Genomic DNA, 16,024 nt, shown 5'->3' with positions numbered 1-16,024 from the left:
CCTCATGAGAGGCCTCCTCAGGTCCCAAAACAATCTCCTGAGGATGCCTTTTTCAGTAAATTTCAAGCCCTTATGCGCACCGACCCCATGAGGGAATATTTCAAAGGGCTTTTCAAGGAGATATGTCCACCGGTGCCTCCGGCTCCACCCCTTGCCCGTGGTGCCCCCCCTTGCTCCTTCCAGTGGACAAGGCAGTGCCTGACACGGCAGGATCCTGACCTGTCAGATGACCCTCAAGGCGATCAGGACAACAAGGACCTTCCCCACTTTATCAGAGCCTTTCATGACCGGGTACTGGACATGATGAGTTTCTTAGATGTTCCGGTGCCCGAGGCACCAGCTCCGCAGGAGGGCGTGCTTTCTTGGGCGTTCACCCTGTCTCCCTTGGAGCGTACCGGCCTGTTCCTGCGTTAGGACGTTCTGGCCGAGGTCCGAAGAGTCTGGGAAAAGCCATAGTCAGGACTTTTTGTCAACAAAAAGATTGACATGAGGTACAGGCTGCATTCTTCGGAAGAGGTGGCTCGGTCGTCTTGTCCGCCTCCCTCTACGGTGGTGGCTGTGGCCACTTTGCAGTCCAGGCCTGCAGCATCCTCTTCCACGACGGCTACTCAGGTTCTGGGTAAGGAGGACAAGCTCCTCGACTCCCTCGGGAGGAAAATCTTCGCCAACTCGGCCTTGCAGCTTAGGCAGGCCAACGCCGAATTGATATTGGCAGGAGCTAACATGCGGTTGTGGAAAGGTCTGTCGGAGTTTGAGGAGCACATCCCGGTCGAGAAGCTGGAGGACTTCAAAGGAGGCCTGTCCGATGCCAGGGTCTTGGCCCAGGATCTCCTGGAGGCTGCGGCTCATCACGTAGACACCTGGGCTCGAGGCCTCATGCTCAGGGTTGATACCTCACGGCAGGGTGGCTGAATGCCACTACATTTTCTAAGGAAGTGCAAGACAAGGTGTTGGACCTTCCATTCGATGGTAAGGAGCTTTTTCATTCTTCTACTGATGTAGAGCTCACCAAAACCAAGGATAGCACTCAGACGGCTAAATCATTGTCGGTTCTGGTTAAACCTCCTTTCAGATCCCAGAGACCGTTGTCGCACAGTCGACCATCCTCTGGTTTTAGGGGCTTCCTCGACCGCAAATCTCGTTGAGTGGATACTCCGGCGGGGAATAACCGCCGTAGACAACAACGCACACGGTTTTTCTCCCGCTCCTTAGCCTCCTCATCAGGTTCAGGTGGCACTGCCACCGATAAACCTGCCAAATGAGGGTTTTCAGCTGTCAGGCTCACCCTCCCTCAAGGCCGAGGTTCAGAAACTTCTGGACCTCGGAGCTGTGGAACCTGTTCCCTTTGGGGAGCGAGGGGAGGGCTTCTACTCCTGGCTGTTTACGGTGCCCGAACCCAACCAGGCTGGCCTGCGCACCATCCTAGACCTTTCCCAGTTCAATCTTTTCCTACCCCATGAGAAATTAAAGATGATCACGCTCTCATGATAGGGTAAAGTTTCCACTTGATCAATGCCCTCCTTTGCCCCCTCCTCCTTCTCACCTGTACTGGTTTCTTCAGAGGAACTATCCGTGGATATTGCTCTTCTTTCTCTCCAAACTGTGTCCGGCCTTTTTTTTTGAGAGTTTAGGACGAGCTCCACTGGAGGCCACCTTGCCCACTAGCTATCTGCCCAGCAAAGGGGCCCTCAGGGAGCCTGCCCCCAAAAACCAGGGAAAAGCGTGGCTAAAAAACCCTGGAGTGCTGGGATGTCGGTAGCACTGTTGATAACTTGGCTGGAATGCTTTCTGATGTAGGTAGAAGATGGACTGCAACTCCCAGAAAGCCCTTATGGAAACAGATGGAAAGAGTTATGACTAGAGGATTGGAGCAGGGCACTATAGAGGAGTCAGGATCAGAGCGCAGCAGGGCGCTGCTAAGGAGAACGGAGACGAGACTCCGGGAGGAGGGTAAGCAGGAAGGAATCTCCAGAACCGAGCAGAAGGAAGGAGGAGGCTCGGGAAACACCGGAAGGGAAAGTGCCGAGCCGGAGGTAGAAAAGGCTTGAAGCACGTGGGAACAAACACAGCAAAAGCGGGTGGAAGGGAGCATAAACAAGGAAGGGATAGGATACACAGTGTGTTAACCCGAAGGGAAAAATCAGGGTTGCAACGCATCGGCTTACTTTTCTGACGCTTACTTAAATGCGCCCAGACGTAACATGCGTGCGTGGCAAGACTAGACCGTTAACAGCACAGAACTTGTTCAGCCCCTCTTCCATTGCCTCCACAGTTTCCATAGCGTACGCGTTGTGACAAACGCCCGGCCAGATACGCTCCTCTTTGCAGATGGGCGATTGGCTCAGCGTGGTGGATCTTCAGGATGCGTACATGCATATCCTGATTTGGAATCCACACAGGCGATACCTCCGCTTCTCTTTGGGAGAGGAGCACTTCCAGTTTCGGGTGCTTCCTTTTGGCTTCAGCTCGGCGCCGCGTGTCTTCACGAAGATGATGTTGGTGATTGCGGCCTATCTTCGTCTCCAGGGTATCCATGTGTATCCTTATTTGGACAACTGGCTCTTACGCAGCCCTTGTCCGTTGACAGCAGCGGGCAACCTCCAGTCTCTCCTTCAGCTCCTGTTCCATCTTGGGCTGACGGTGAACTGGCGGAAATCCTCTGACGGTCTCACAGGACCTGATCTTCCTGGGTTTTTGTTGGAACATGATCGACTGCAGAGTGTATCTGACCGGGGACAGAATGGCGGATCTGTTTGCCATGTGTCAGATGTTTGCGCAGTTGGAGAGCATGTCGGCCTGGTGGTTCCAGAGGCTTCTGGGCCTCATGGCCTTGTGTGTACTGGCTCTTCCTCTTGCTCGTCTCAAAATGAGACGGACCCAGATGGCTCTTTGGAATTCATGGCGTCAGGCTGTTGATCCGGATTCCATGCGGATAATGATTCCGGATTCCATAAGAGTGGACCTGGACTGGTGCTCATCTCTCAGCAACCTGGCGTTGGGCGCGGGGTTTCAGGACCCAGCCCCCATGGTGACGATCACGACGGACTCCTCCCTTCTGTGGTGGGTGCGACATTAGATCTTCTTCAGGTCTCGGACCTCTGGTCGCCTCAGGACAAGCTCCTGCACATAAATCATTTGGAGCTTCTGGCGATCTTTCTGGCGCTCAGGGCGTTCAGACCGCTCATTGTCAACAAGGTGGCCCGCATAAGAACGGACAACGTGGTTTCAATGTATTGCATCAACAAGCAAGGGGGCACCAAGTCTCCCCCCTCCACCCCGTGGACCTGTCCATCCAGATTTGGGAGTGGGCTGTGCTTCATGGTGTCTGGGTGCTTGCAGTGCACATCCCGGGCCAGCTGAATGTCACAGCGGATGCCCCTCCCATCCATCCCCGCAGTAATACTTCCTTGTGGTTGCAGCTTACGCCTCTTCCCTCCGGTGCGTAATCCGCACCCGCCATGGGACCTAAATGTAGTCCTGACGGCGCTGTGCCATAAACCCTTTGAACCAATGGCTACGGTGGACCTCAAGTACTTGTCTTGGAAAGTGTCTTTTCTGGTCGCCGTTACGTCAGCGAGGAGAGTGAGCTCCAGGCATTGTCGGTGGAGCATCCTTTCTTGGTCTTTCACAAGGACAAGGTAGTCCTTCGGACAAACCCGGCTTTCCTACCGAAGGTAGTGATCGAATTTCATCTGAATCAGTCGATCTCCCTTCCGGTCTTTTTTCCGAACCCTGCCTCAGAGGCTGAAAGAGTTCTACACTGTCTTGATGTCCGAAGAGCTATTAAGTTCTACCTGGACAGGACTTCCGAGCTTAGGAGTTCTTCTCAACTTTTTGTGACCTTCGGTAACCCTCAGGGCAAGCCGGCATCTAAGGCAACTATTTACAGGTGGCCTGCCGCCTGCATCAAGGAGTATTTCACCGTCCAAAGGCTGAAACCTCCTAAAGGTATCCATGCGCACCTGGTGCGGGGCAAGGCAGCCTCAGTTGCTTTTCAGAAATATGTTCCTGGGAGTCCATCGCTAGGGCAGCTACTGGGGCCTCCCCATCAGCTGTCTGTAAGCATTACTGTCTCAACATGAGCTCTAGAGCTGACGCTCAGTTTGGTCAGGCTGTGCTGAAGAACCTGTTTCAGTAAGGGGTATTTCCATCCACCCGTAGTTCCTGTAAGGAGTGCTTGGGAATCTCCCACAAGTATGGAGGAAAGGGGACGGGACGTAGGAGTATTACCATGTTACTCACCGTAGTGAACACCTTACTCCTAGTCCATAGTCCCCTTTCCTCCATACGCCCGCCCGCCATCCCCTCTAATAAGGTTCCTCTGTTATTGCTATGGGTCTGTGACCCGGCGATAGAAAAGGACTGATGGGCGATGCGCGGGGTGAAGCCAAGGTGGCCGGGGTTACGGCCACGTGCCGGGCCCCGCGCAGGAAAGAGAGGAGGGACACATTTTGGAAAACAATTTGGATGCTTTTTACAAAGTGCTCTGGTCCCGTCCCACAGGACGGAGAGATGTCCCACAAGTATGGAGGAAAGGGGACTATGGACTAGGAGTAAGGTGGTCACTACGGTGAGTAACCTGGTAAATCACCATGAGCGTGCAACCACTTGGTGCCTGACTCTGCTCTGCTGGTTTTCCCCTGTTCTTATAACAGTTATTTGTTTCAAAGTTCAATTAGCCTACCTTTACTTCTGTTCAGTACAGTTCGGTTTCTTTATCGGTTCTGCCCTCGACTCACCGATTGTAATAAAGGGCTTTTCTTTCTTGTCTGTAGAGTCAAGGCCAGTACCATGGGGCCATGCGTCTCCCCAGCTTGGCTGTCAGCAGAGGAGGTGCTGGAGTATCGTTGACATCTGGTGCAACACACGCAGGCTATTGTTCCTGGCCTTAAGATTCCTTCTCTTGAGGCTTTACCGGTCTCTGTCGATAAGGGCAAGGTCACTTCTCCCCCTGGTCTCCTCTCGACGCTTGACGGCTTTTGCCTCCTCTTGAACTGCTGGGCGGAACTAGCTCTCACATCGTGCGGACTGCCTTCCTCGTCCTGTGCTCTTGTGCTCCACCTTTTATCCCTGTGGGGAAGGAAAAGGGGCGACAGGTGTGTGTGATTATGGTCAATTGCCTGACTTTGCCCGACATGTCAGGTAAACGGTTCTAATATTAGTCCGTTGTCTTTCGTGTTGTGCAAAAGTGTTATGGTCAGAAAAGCGTGGGGGGGGGGTAGTGTTTTGGAATATCATACGTTATAGGATGTGGAAAAGGTGTTTAAGGAAGGGGGATACAGATTCTCACCCTTCGATGTCCCACTCCCCAAGGACGCCCATCCAGGTGCTCCTCACGCAGTAGTCCACGCCCAGGAACTGGATCCAACAGAGATGGCTTTGTCCTAGCCACCTGGATGACAGATCCTCAGGGACTAGACAGGGAGACACCTTCAGGTTTCTCACACCTGACAGGTATCCTACCACATATCCTACCACATTGTTCAGTCTTTTCACAACTTCAGTGGATTGCCTGGTATACTTCCTTGCCAGGAATCCTTTCTCTGGAGGTATTTCGGATCCCCTCGTATGCTCCCCTGCCGGGTATCTTTCCACTCCCAAATGTCAATTGCCTGGTGTCTTATCTTTACCAGGTCTTCTCCATCAGCTTAACTGTTGCTTTCAATGCATCACTTCAGCATCTGCTTTTGTTCTGTCCAATGTATTTGCTTAGGGTAACCCTTGCTTCATTGACATCTCATTCATATGTAATTATTCCTTTTCGTCTTGCACTTTTTCTTGTCGGTATTCAGATTTTCTTGCTCTTAAACCTTGATCTAACATTAGATTTTGCTTGTGTTTGAATAGTTTTTTGAATATTGTTCAAAATCTCACTCGCATACTTTATTCACTTGTTTTCTGGTTTGTTTTTACGCCCCGGGTCCACAATGGCCCTGGGCTGTCTCACCAGTGGTTTGTGGCATCCCCAACTTACTGCAGGTGTCTCTTCAGCATTTCCTGCGGCTCTGTGTCTACTCGCCGGCTTCCTTCTGCATCCAGGACCAAAGAATGCTGATTCCTGACTTGACCACACATCCTGTGCTTCTCGGTGCTCTGGCGGTCCTTTAGGTTGGCTAGCCGGACTTCTTATTTGCCCCCAAGCTGATGTCTTTAGCTTGCGTTCGAGAGCCACCGCAGACAAGTGCCCACCTTCTACTCTTGCTTTTCTCTCCTGTACTGTCTGTGAATGCCACTGTTGCCATTTTTAAATGTCCCGGGCAATCTGGTGTGAATAGAACCAGTCCGCACGTTGGTCTTCAGACTTTGCTTGATCTGTATTAACTCTTCCCTACTTTTCTTCGTCTCAGTACTTGAGGCTTTATGGGAGCTGAAGTCCATGAGTGTAATTGGATGTTCAACATGATGATGATCAACAACTTCACATGCAGAAATGTCAGAAACTGAATGTTTTCTGTGTGTTGTGAATGTTGGAGGTATGCATGGAGTTTTGGTTAGTGACTTAACGGAAGGCATTTTCCATCAAGAGGGGAAATTGTTGGGTGAAAACAAGCCCTCAAGATCTTAGATTGTATAGGGTCTTTGTTAGATAAAAGGTGAGAATACTGTGTCTCATGTAATGGAATTATCCCTTCTCCCTAGTAGTGCCATCGCCACAGGCCCCAGAACACAAAAACCACACCATCTAGTGATGGGGGCAATAGGTCACTTGACTCACTTGTGTCCCTTTTGGACCTATACACACAGGGGCCCTGACAGGTCTAAGTCCAGGCGCCTTTGACGCCAGGCTCATATAGAGATGTGAGCAGGAACACTTTATTTCAGTGCATGAGTGCTTTTATTTCAGTGCAGGAGTTTTTATTTTACAAGAACTTTCCAGGAGCTTTAAGCCTTTATTCCAGAGAACATCCTCATGTGCTGACTCATCGGGTGTGGCTCCCGAGGCCTGGTCTTCATGTGCTGACTCATCGGGTGTGGCAGGCAGGCTGAACCTGGTGGGAATGGCTTCAGAAGCTCAGCTATATAAGCTGCTCCATCCTTAAGGCGGTGCTTCGCGTTACAGTGCACTTACATGCAACGTGACGCTCACCGCTGATTGGGACAGTTTACTTACCTTTGAAACCAGGCATTCTCCTGCATACTCACCTCCAGGAAACCGGTGCTTCATCTGCAGACTCATCTGCTGACATCTAGTGATCTTGATTCCGACGCCGCAGCACCGCACTCCGCATCCACAAACTCGGACCCTGTGAAGAAGAAGAAAGATAAGGTTAGAACATCCGTCCTAGGGCCGCGCCGCATTTGAACCCTACACGCCCCCTAGTTAGCAATTTACCAGCTACTGTACCGTTGCAGCTTCGTTCCTCATTCCCTCCGGCTGTCGCCTCAAGCTCCGCAGCTTCTGCCGGGCCGGCAACATCACACCTGCAAGGGAAGAAAGCAAAAGAGCAAACCTCAAAAGTGGAACGGACATCAATACAAGACAATGAACTTCACAATACAACAAAAACCGATGAGGAAAGACCAAGGCAAACGGGAACACTTACCTGAAGTATAGTGGCTTAGTCGCAGCAGGACTGGACTACCACGTGCAAGGGACCAGTGAGGGAACTCAGTCCAGATCATACAAGTACCCCTGCTAGAAGCAGCTGGTCGTAGTGCTCGCCAAAACTAATCAGAAGGTGAGCTTTCCAGGGACAGCGCATCACACGGGTACCATGGTTTGGGAGAAGGGGGTCTGGAAGGCGATCATGCCGCACAAGTTGGCATACTTATGCCCCCTATTCTCCACGCAGGAGCAATCCTGAGCAGCATCACCTATTACCACCAGTACCCACATAAGTGCAGAGGGCGAAGTCGGACCCGAGCGACCTCACCCCCAGGAGGGCTGCAACCGTGCCCCAACGCCTCTGCAGAGACCAGGTGAGCGTAACAAGTAGTTGTCCCCTCCCCTGTGATCACCCCTCATATAACCAACCCCAGGGTCAGCATTGCATCCTATTACCTGAGCTAGGAAGGAACATGAGACTCAAGACCTTAAACCAGATTACCCAAAGGCCTTCAGAACAGAGAGGGGGCGGCTATCGTCGTTCTTTGAATGGGCAATCTCGCTCCCCTCAGAACCAGTATGGTTCAGGAAACAACTGGGCTTCAGGACATGGATCCAACACCACCACCTTGTATCCACCTAGAGGACAATGCTGTGGAAAGGGTAGAGGCAGGAATTCCACCCCCAGAGGCTCACCGGCCTCGGGTCAGAAATTACCTTCATATCCAGGTCACCTCCCATGCCTCCCTGGTCGGGGGACGTCTAACAGCATTCCTTCATGCATGGGAGGGGATAACGGACCAGTGGGTGCTCAAGACCGTCGCCAAATTTTGCCGACCACCTCAATTCAGAACGGCGTAATCAAGACGTCTGACGCCGGAACACCTACGCATCCTACTGCAAGAGGTCCAGATCCTGCAGGAAAAGGGCACCATAGAAGTCGTCCCTCTTCTACAGGTAAATGAGGGTATTTATTCAGTGTACTTCCTTGGACCCAAAAAGGATCTCACCATGTGCCCTGTGCTATACTTGCACCCAACGAACAAATTAGTAAAACCTCAAAAGTTTCGAATGGCCATGTTGCAGGAGGTAATCCCTCTGCTGAAACAAGGGGATTGCATGGCAACACTGCATATGAAAGGTACATAGTTTCATATTTCAATGTTGCTGGCAGACAGAAAATACCTAAGGTTAATGATAGAGGACAAGCACTATCAGTTCAAAGTACTCCCCTTCGGCATTGCCTCAGCGCCAAGGGTGTTTACGAAGGTACTGGCAGTGGCGCACTTGTGAAGAGAATCCGTTCCGGCTTATCCTTACCTCGACGACTGGCTCATAACGGGATTCCCACGGAACATGGCTGTTGAACACCCAAAAGACGATAGACCTCCTGTTCAGCCTGGTATTCTCCATCAACGAACAGAAATCCAGCCTTGACCCCAGTCAGGTCAAACAGTTCCTAGGGGCTCTTATTCGGACAGAAGTCAGCCTCGTCTTCCCCTCCAACAAGAGGGTTCAAAACATGCTGTTTCAGATCCCTCAATATGCAGCCGGTCGAGAGGTGACGGTAAGCAAAGCCATGCGACTGTTGGGAATGATTGCTTCCTGCATTTATTTAGTTCCTCATGCGTGTCTGCGTCCTATGCAAGAGTGGCTCAACAGCCAGTGGTGTCAGGCCAGCGGACAATGGGAAGATCTGGTGGTTGTCTCGCCAGTCCTCGTTCTCTCTCTGCAGTGGTGGTCGAGGGTAAACCTCTTGAAGGGGAAGACCTTCCCCACCCCAGCAGTAGAAGCCACTCTCACTACAGATGAATTTCTCATGGGGTGGAAGGCTCAGCTGCTTCAGCAGACGGCGCACGGCATGTGGTCCCCAGAAGTAGCATCCAACCACATAAATCTGTTGGAGCCGTTAGGCGTTTTCAAATCACTGAACGCCTTTCAGACAGTTACAGGGGAAGACAGTCCTGGTTCTCACAGACACCACCACGGCCATGTATTACTTGAACAAGCAAGGGGGCACACACTCTCCAGGAGTATCCAAGCTGTCCCAAAACATTTGGAAGAGTTGGCTCTCAAACACAGGATGTTCCTGTTGTCTCAACCTGTTACAGCGGAACTCAATCTTCTAGCGGACGTGCTCAGCAGAGACTTCCTACTGCCTGTAGAGTACGAATGGCGACTACACAAAGACATTGTCGCCAACATTTTCACACAATGGGGTTTCCCAGAGATCGACTTGTTTGCAACTCTGGAGAACGCTCCATGCAAAGATTACGCCTCCAGGTACCCCCAGAACCGATCCAAGGGGAATGGTCTCTGGATAACATGGTCAGGGAAATTTGTTTACGCCACAACCCCCCCAACTCCCCTACTCAACAAGATAGTGCACAAGATGAACCAGTCACCATTATATTGGTGGCCCCCATGTGGGCCCGCCAACCCTGCTTCTCGCATCTGATGGAGATGTCACTATCTCCTCCAATGAAACTGCCGTGCCCGTACAACATATTATCTGAAGACAGGGGGGGTAACTCTTCACCCATGCCCGCAAACCCTGAATTTAGCGGCTTGGCTCCTGAGGTCATAGAGTTTGGGCACCTACAACTCCCTCAGAGATGCATGGACATACTTAGGGAGGTGAGAAAACCTACCACCAGATACTGCTGCTCCAGTAAATGGAAGCAGTTTATCTAGGGCAATTCCAAGGGCGTCAATCCTATTGACTGCTCTCCTACTCCCATTGTATTGTACCTGACTCACCTACTAGACTCGGGCCTCGTTTTGAATTCACTTAGCTGCTCTCTCAGCCTACACTACACAACAGAAGGTGTTGTGGTGTAAAATACCAGTTATTAAGGCTTTCATGGAAGGGGTTAAAAGGATTCTCCCCCTCACCCCCCCCGCCCCCATTTCTAACCCGGCTCCCGGATGAGACCTGAGACCTAAATGTGCTTTTGACTAGACTTGTGGGGTCTCCTTTTGAGCCTATGCGTAAGGCAAGTCTAAAAGATCTTACTTGTAAGACAGCCTTCCTAGTGGCTATCACTTCTATAAGTGTCATTCTGGACGTCAGGGAACTCCATAGGGAAGTACTGAGCATTCGATGTGGGACCTCTCTAAAGAAACCCACACCTAGAGACTTTAGGGGAGACGGATCGTGAACATCACACCCCTTGAGCCGTTGGTGAGAATTTGGACCCTCCAGCCCACATCTCATTAAAAAAATTACGCTAAGCTATAAAGCTGAGTTTCTTCTTGGTTTCTTTAAGAAGAGACCTTTTCTTTGCGTTTTTGTTAAATAAACCCCAGAAAATCTAGAGAGTAAAATGTGGTCTCTTGAACCGGGTAGCTGTCCAGACACTTCATATGGAGCTGAAGGCCCAGAGCGGGACTGTGTAGCGAACCGAGTGGAAAGAAGCAGGAGTGTGTAGATTCTGCAGGTGATGTATGCGATTCATCATAGTTGAAAGGGGTTTAAAGGAGAGAAGAACTGTTTGAGTAGCAGTTGGAGAAGGGAGCAATAAAGAGATAGCATAATAAACTCTTGCTCTTGGTCAAAGGTGAGTCGACATGGCGGTAGGCACACCTCGCACTTCTTTGTTAGGTTACTACAGACCTTTTGCAGCCACGTGGCATTTCAATTTTCTTTCTTTTTCACTATCTCTATACTCCATCATTGGCAGAATTGTATCCATCCATCCATTCATGCAGTATGTAATCTGGTAGTTTTACTGAATGTTGTCAATGCACCAACCCCATCACTTTCTCCCACAATTGTAGTTGCTTGTTTTTTAAATTTTTTTTTAAATTCTTTCATTTGCCTTTCAGAATTGAAATTGGAACATCGGAGAGAAAAGGTGAAAATCATCAAGTTAACACAACGCAAGCATTTTGGAAAGTCCCAGAAAACAACATCTTTAATGTAGTCAAGGTATTGATTCTTTTGTTTTGCTTTACATTGAACATTTGGGTCCAATGCTTTATAGATGTGTGCTTTTTAGATTCCATTTTGAAGTTGCTACATGTGGTAGTCCTATTACAAAACTATTTTTGATGGTGAAGGGATGTTTTGAAATCTTTTTATAGATTCATATGCTTTGCAAGTCGACAATGTAGTGTTTATCCGGCCTTTTACTGTTTCTTAAAACAGTAATTTAGGACTACGACGGTCATTGTGGAGCTGAGGGCTAACACTTCCGCAGAGATCCACATCTGTTGCAGGATCCAGGGATGTCTTCTGCTTCTTGCCCCGATGCCGAAGAACCCTGTTATTGGGGGTGAAATGTTGGTCACAGTTTGATGCACACAGTCCTTCTCTCTTAGAGTGGAATCGTTGCTTCACAAAATGGCACGCTGGAGATGTGTGGCTCTGAAAACATTTTTTAGGGAACATCTCCCAATAGACTTGTGCTGCCCTGGCCTTGGTGGTGCGAGAAGCCAGTGTAGGGAGAATTCTCATTCTACGGCTAATTCCCTTTACCTAGTGAGTCCCCCAGCAGCTTTGCTGGATTTCTGGAGTTTATTTTTTTCCACTTGGTAAGAGTGTAAGCTTTTCCCCCCACTCTTACCTATGCTTTGCCATGTGTATTTCATCTGTTTTTGTGATTGTGGACTCTGGAGTACACCACTTCAGTAGCACCACTCTTTTATGTGTTACACAGCACCTTCAGTGCAGTAACACAGGGTTGTCTTTTAGACTTCCGACCGACTCCATTTCTGGGGCTGACTACTGTCCCCCAGAAAAGGGTAAAGTTGCCCTTAACTTTACATAGTCATTTAACCACAAATCCAGTACACCCCATCTTACATGGAGTATTGGAAAGGGTTAATTCTTAGCCCTTTTTATCTGTAACTCCTGGAGCATTGTTTCGTTCCCTTAACATTAAGACTTGGCTGGTGGCAGTGGTATCTACCCTAATTTTCCTTCCGCGATTATATTACATAATGTGGTATTGTTTTAGGCTATTTTAGTAGCCTCGTCCTTTAATCCCGCTAGCCCAAATACTTTTTATTTCGCCTCCAGTTGGGTTTAAACGCCATTTCTTTTTGTCAACATCCTTCTTGGGTCTTTTTTTTGCGCGGCAAACCAGGGTTGCCTCCTTTGTTTGCCGACCTTTGGCGGGCATCTGACTAGAAGCCCTCCTTTGGCGTCCGGGTGTCTAGGTGGGCTGAATGTGAAGGAGGGGTGTAGTCACCCCCTGCACAGGGTCTCCTTGGAGACACAAGTCGCACTTTGTGTTAATTGGCTGAGGTGGTTTGTCTGGGCTGGACAACCCCCCTGCTGAGTGATTGACAGCCAGGCTGTGTGAATGGGGGATTTTGGCATAAAAGGCAGGACTCTTGGGCTAGAAGGCAGAGTCGCCACTGGAACTGCAAGGAAGCGGAGAAGAGGACGACTGCTGTAACCCCGAGTCCCGGTGAAGCCCTGCTGCAGTCCTGAGCTATCTACCCTTCAACGACAAGAGAAGATCCAGTCCAGAGTCTTCTTCCCTTGAGCCTTTTGGGATCAACCAGCTTGTCTTTTCTTCAGTCAGAGAATCCTCTCCTGGGTCGAAATCACTGCAGAGCTGTAGTGGTCCGGATAGCCATCAGAAGAGCCCTCTCCTGATTTAAAAGAGTGCACCTTTTATTCATAATTTTTTTTTGCTGCTGCTGGCCTCATCCCTGGGTAGTGCAGATCGCTCCAGACGTCGTCCTTCTTGTCCCCACGATTGAAGCCGCAGGACCGTGAGTCTGCAGGAACTACCAGGAACAACTGCTGTGGCATCAGCTTTTCTCCAACGGAATAAGGTACTGTGCAACGTTGGTCATTCTCTCTGTCTGACCAGCCGGAATCGGGGTGAACCCCTTTTTCTCCACAAAGAGTTGTTCTTTCTTCCCTCCTTCTTATAACTTTTCCTTCCATTTGACAATCTTACGAACTCTTGGCATCTCGAACTGTTCAACGTGTGATCCTCAGCAACTGAGCATCTGCTCCATTGACACTGGCACAGGCCTATTGGCTTTAATCTGTATCTTTGAACAAGTCCTCGAGTCTCCTTGCCTTGAAAAAGTATTGCCTTTGATTTTTATTCACGTTTCCTTGCTTGAAATTCTTAAGTACAAAGTGTGTTTTAACTTCGTGAGCATTTCTATCCGCGGGTACGCGTTAGTATCGCAACACCGGTCTGTCAAATCCTAATGTACTTACCTTGAATTTACTGGCACAAGTGGATTTGGTTGCGTGTAGTGTATTTTACGTGTGGTTTCGAATTTATAGAAGTGAAGTGTTTTATAACAGATGGTTTAAAATAAATGAACTTATATTTTTTACCTGAAACCTTGAGTCTGTGTTTGCTTGAGTCACAGTAATTGTGGTCCCTTTGTGTAATCTCTGCTACTACTCATATACTCTTGAGATAAGCCTGGCTGCTCCGCTACTGCTACCACTTTAACATAGTAGTACAGGCTTGTACCAAAGGTGAATTTGTATTACCACCTGTGGTCTTAATTGTGTGTAGTGGTCCCTAAGGGCACTGCACAGGATTCTGCCTAACAGCGAGGAATGAGACTGACACAAGATATTCATGGTTTTGGTCAAAGACTTAAAATAAAAGGGGGTGTGGAAATGCCTCGTCCCTGCACTGCAGGTGCTTCCCTACCTAAAACCAAGGATCTGTCGATGCCGGAATGTCCAAAACAAAATAAAAGGTTCTCTGTCCAAAGTACTATTCTGACCCTCAAACTCTAACAAAATATATTATACAGTGAAAAGGGTAATGCCTTTTCTTTGGCCTTCAGTGATTGATAAATCTTCAAAAGGAAAATGCGCATCTCCCAACGCAACAGTTCCAGAAGGCTAGAGTTCTGTATTCCACAGGGTGATTCCCTTCCCCTGGATTTATCTTCCCTTTGTTGTATATTCAAAAGATCTCAGTTCTTTGAGTTTCTCTTTTTTTCACAACACAACTGATATTCAGACAACTTGGTTCTTTGTCTTTTATCTTGCTAGGATAACTGGTATACTCCCCTGCCATCTTTTCCTTTCTCTTCTCTGGTTTTACACAGCCTTTGGCTCATCCTGATATATCCTTTCCAGGACCCCTTTTTTGGCAATGTATTTCTTATGCACTGTTAAATTTCTCCTTGCCTGATGCGTTTCCCTTCCACGGTTTTCTTATTCACGCTTGCAACTGCTGTGTATACTCTCCTGCCAGGGCTCTCTTGAACATACTTGCAACTGCCTTGTATACTCCTATAAAGACTGGAGGGGGGTATCTGTACTTCTGCCCTCTATATGGTAGGGTAAAGGCACAGAACACCCCAGCCAAGGTTCTTAATTGGATAGCTTAAGCTTTCAGGGGGTGATGCAGGCTGGTTCCTAAGTACTGTGTTCCCCCAGCACCCCACAAAGGAATGTCCACACAGTATGTTAGGTGATAACACAGCTTTTGTTTAATATAAAATACGGTTGCTACCAAAATATATACATAAATAATAACACTTTACTTGAAATACTTATTCAAAGAATGGTAAATATATACACTCTGTGGTACTACACAATACTTCCGTAATAAATGCACTAACTGCAAACAGTTTTAAATAGTTATGTGAATTCTTAAGTGAGGTGCATCAGCATAGAATAGGGAAGGGGAAGGCAGGTTAGTTGTGAACAGTGGCAGAATCCTTTCTTTAGACTAGATATACGATTCTGTGTGAAGATCTCCCCACCTGGGCAACCTGTAATGGGAAAGTTAGGGAGTAACTTGTCTTTTACAGCCCAATCCAATAATCTTCTGCTTTCCCTGAAAGGTTCTACCACCACAAAGTACCTGAGGCCACAGGAGAACAGGATCAAAGACGAATCTGGGACCTCTGGACAACCCCTGAGGCTAGAACATGCTCTTCCTTGTCACAGTACCTTTGGGGCCTTGCCAGGTGAAGTGGCATTGTTTCTCTGTTCCAATCGACGATTCCCTCCAAGGATGGAGCCCCCCCCCCCTCCCTTGGACGAAGGGGGCACTCAGATGTTGAGTCTTGCGAGAAGAATCAAACCAAACTCTTTCTGAAGTGCAGCAGTTTGGCTCTTCGCAGTGCTCTCCTTTGGTTGATGATTTCTCTGACTGTAGAAGTCCTGGGAAGAGTAAACTTGCTGTGGGCTCTTTAAACGATTGGCAGATGAGATTAAGAACCCTGGGACCCTTCGATGACTTCTGGCAGCGACGGGTGCATAGGTCACTTTTGGTGTCGGGTTTTGTATTTATGCAGTTGTCTGACTTTTCAGTTCCTCGGTGCTGCTGCTACAGCACTGACTTTTGGACGGCTTCTGGCGACCTGGACTCGACCAGTGGACCTTGGACCCTCACCAAGTCTGCACCCTCGGGACTGTTAGCTTCTGGTGGTGGGGAAACCCACCGGCAGACCTTGCTCTGCACCTAGCGACTCTGGGCTCTCTCCGGCAGGCAAAAGTGGTCAGTGATGATGGGAAGGATGTCTTTT

General features: G+C 49.1%; 1 protein-coding gene across 2 annotated transcripts in view; it reads left to right on the top strand.

Annotated features, from left to right (window-relative positions):
- The window catches only part of SLF2 (SMC5-SMC6 complex localization factor 2), a 1,286,318-nt gene that overhangs the window by 890,604 nt on the left and 379,690 nt on the right, over positions 1-16,024 (top strand). For both annotated transcript variants that reach the window (XM_069611667.1, XM_069611668.1), the window contains exon 12: positions 11,375-11,477. In XM_069611667.1, coding sequence (XP_069467768.1) covers positions 11,375-11,477 — 103 coding nt within the window. The remainder of the gene's footprint in view (positions 1-11,374; positions 11,478-16,024) is intronic.

Source organism: Ambystoma mexicanum, chromosome 8 (assembly GCF_040938575.1).
Source record: "Ambystoma mexicanum isolate Mex_15411 chromosome 8, UKY_AmexF1_1, whole genome shotgun sequence".
Classification (NCBI taxonomy): Eukaryota; Metazoa; Chordata; class Amphibia; order Caudata; family Ambystomatidae; genus Ambystoma; species Ambystoma mexicanum.
The sequence above is the reverse complement of the archived record's forward strand: the minus strand, read 5'-3'. Positions and strand labels throughout refer to the sequence as shown.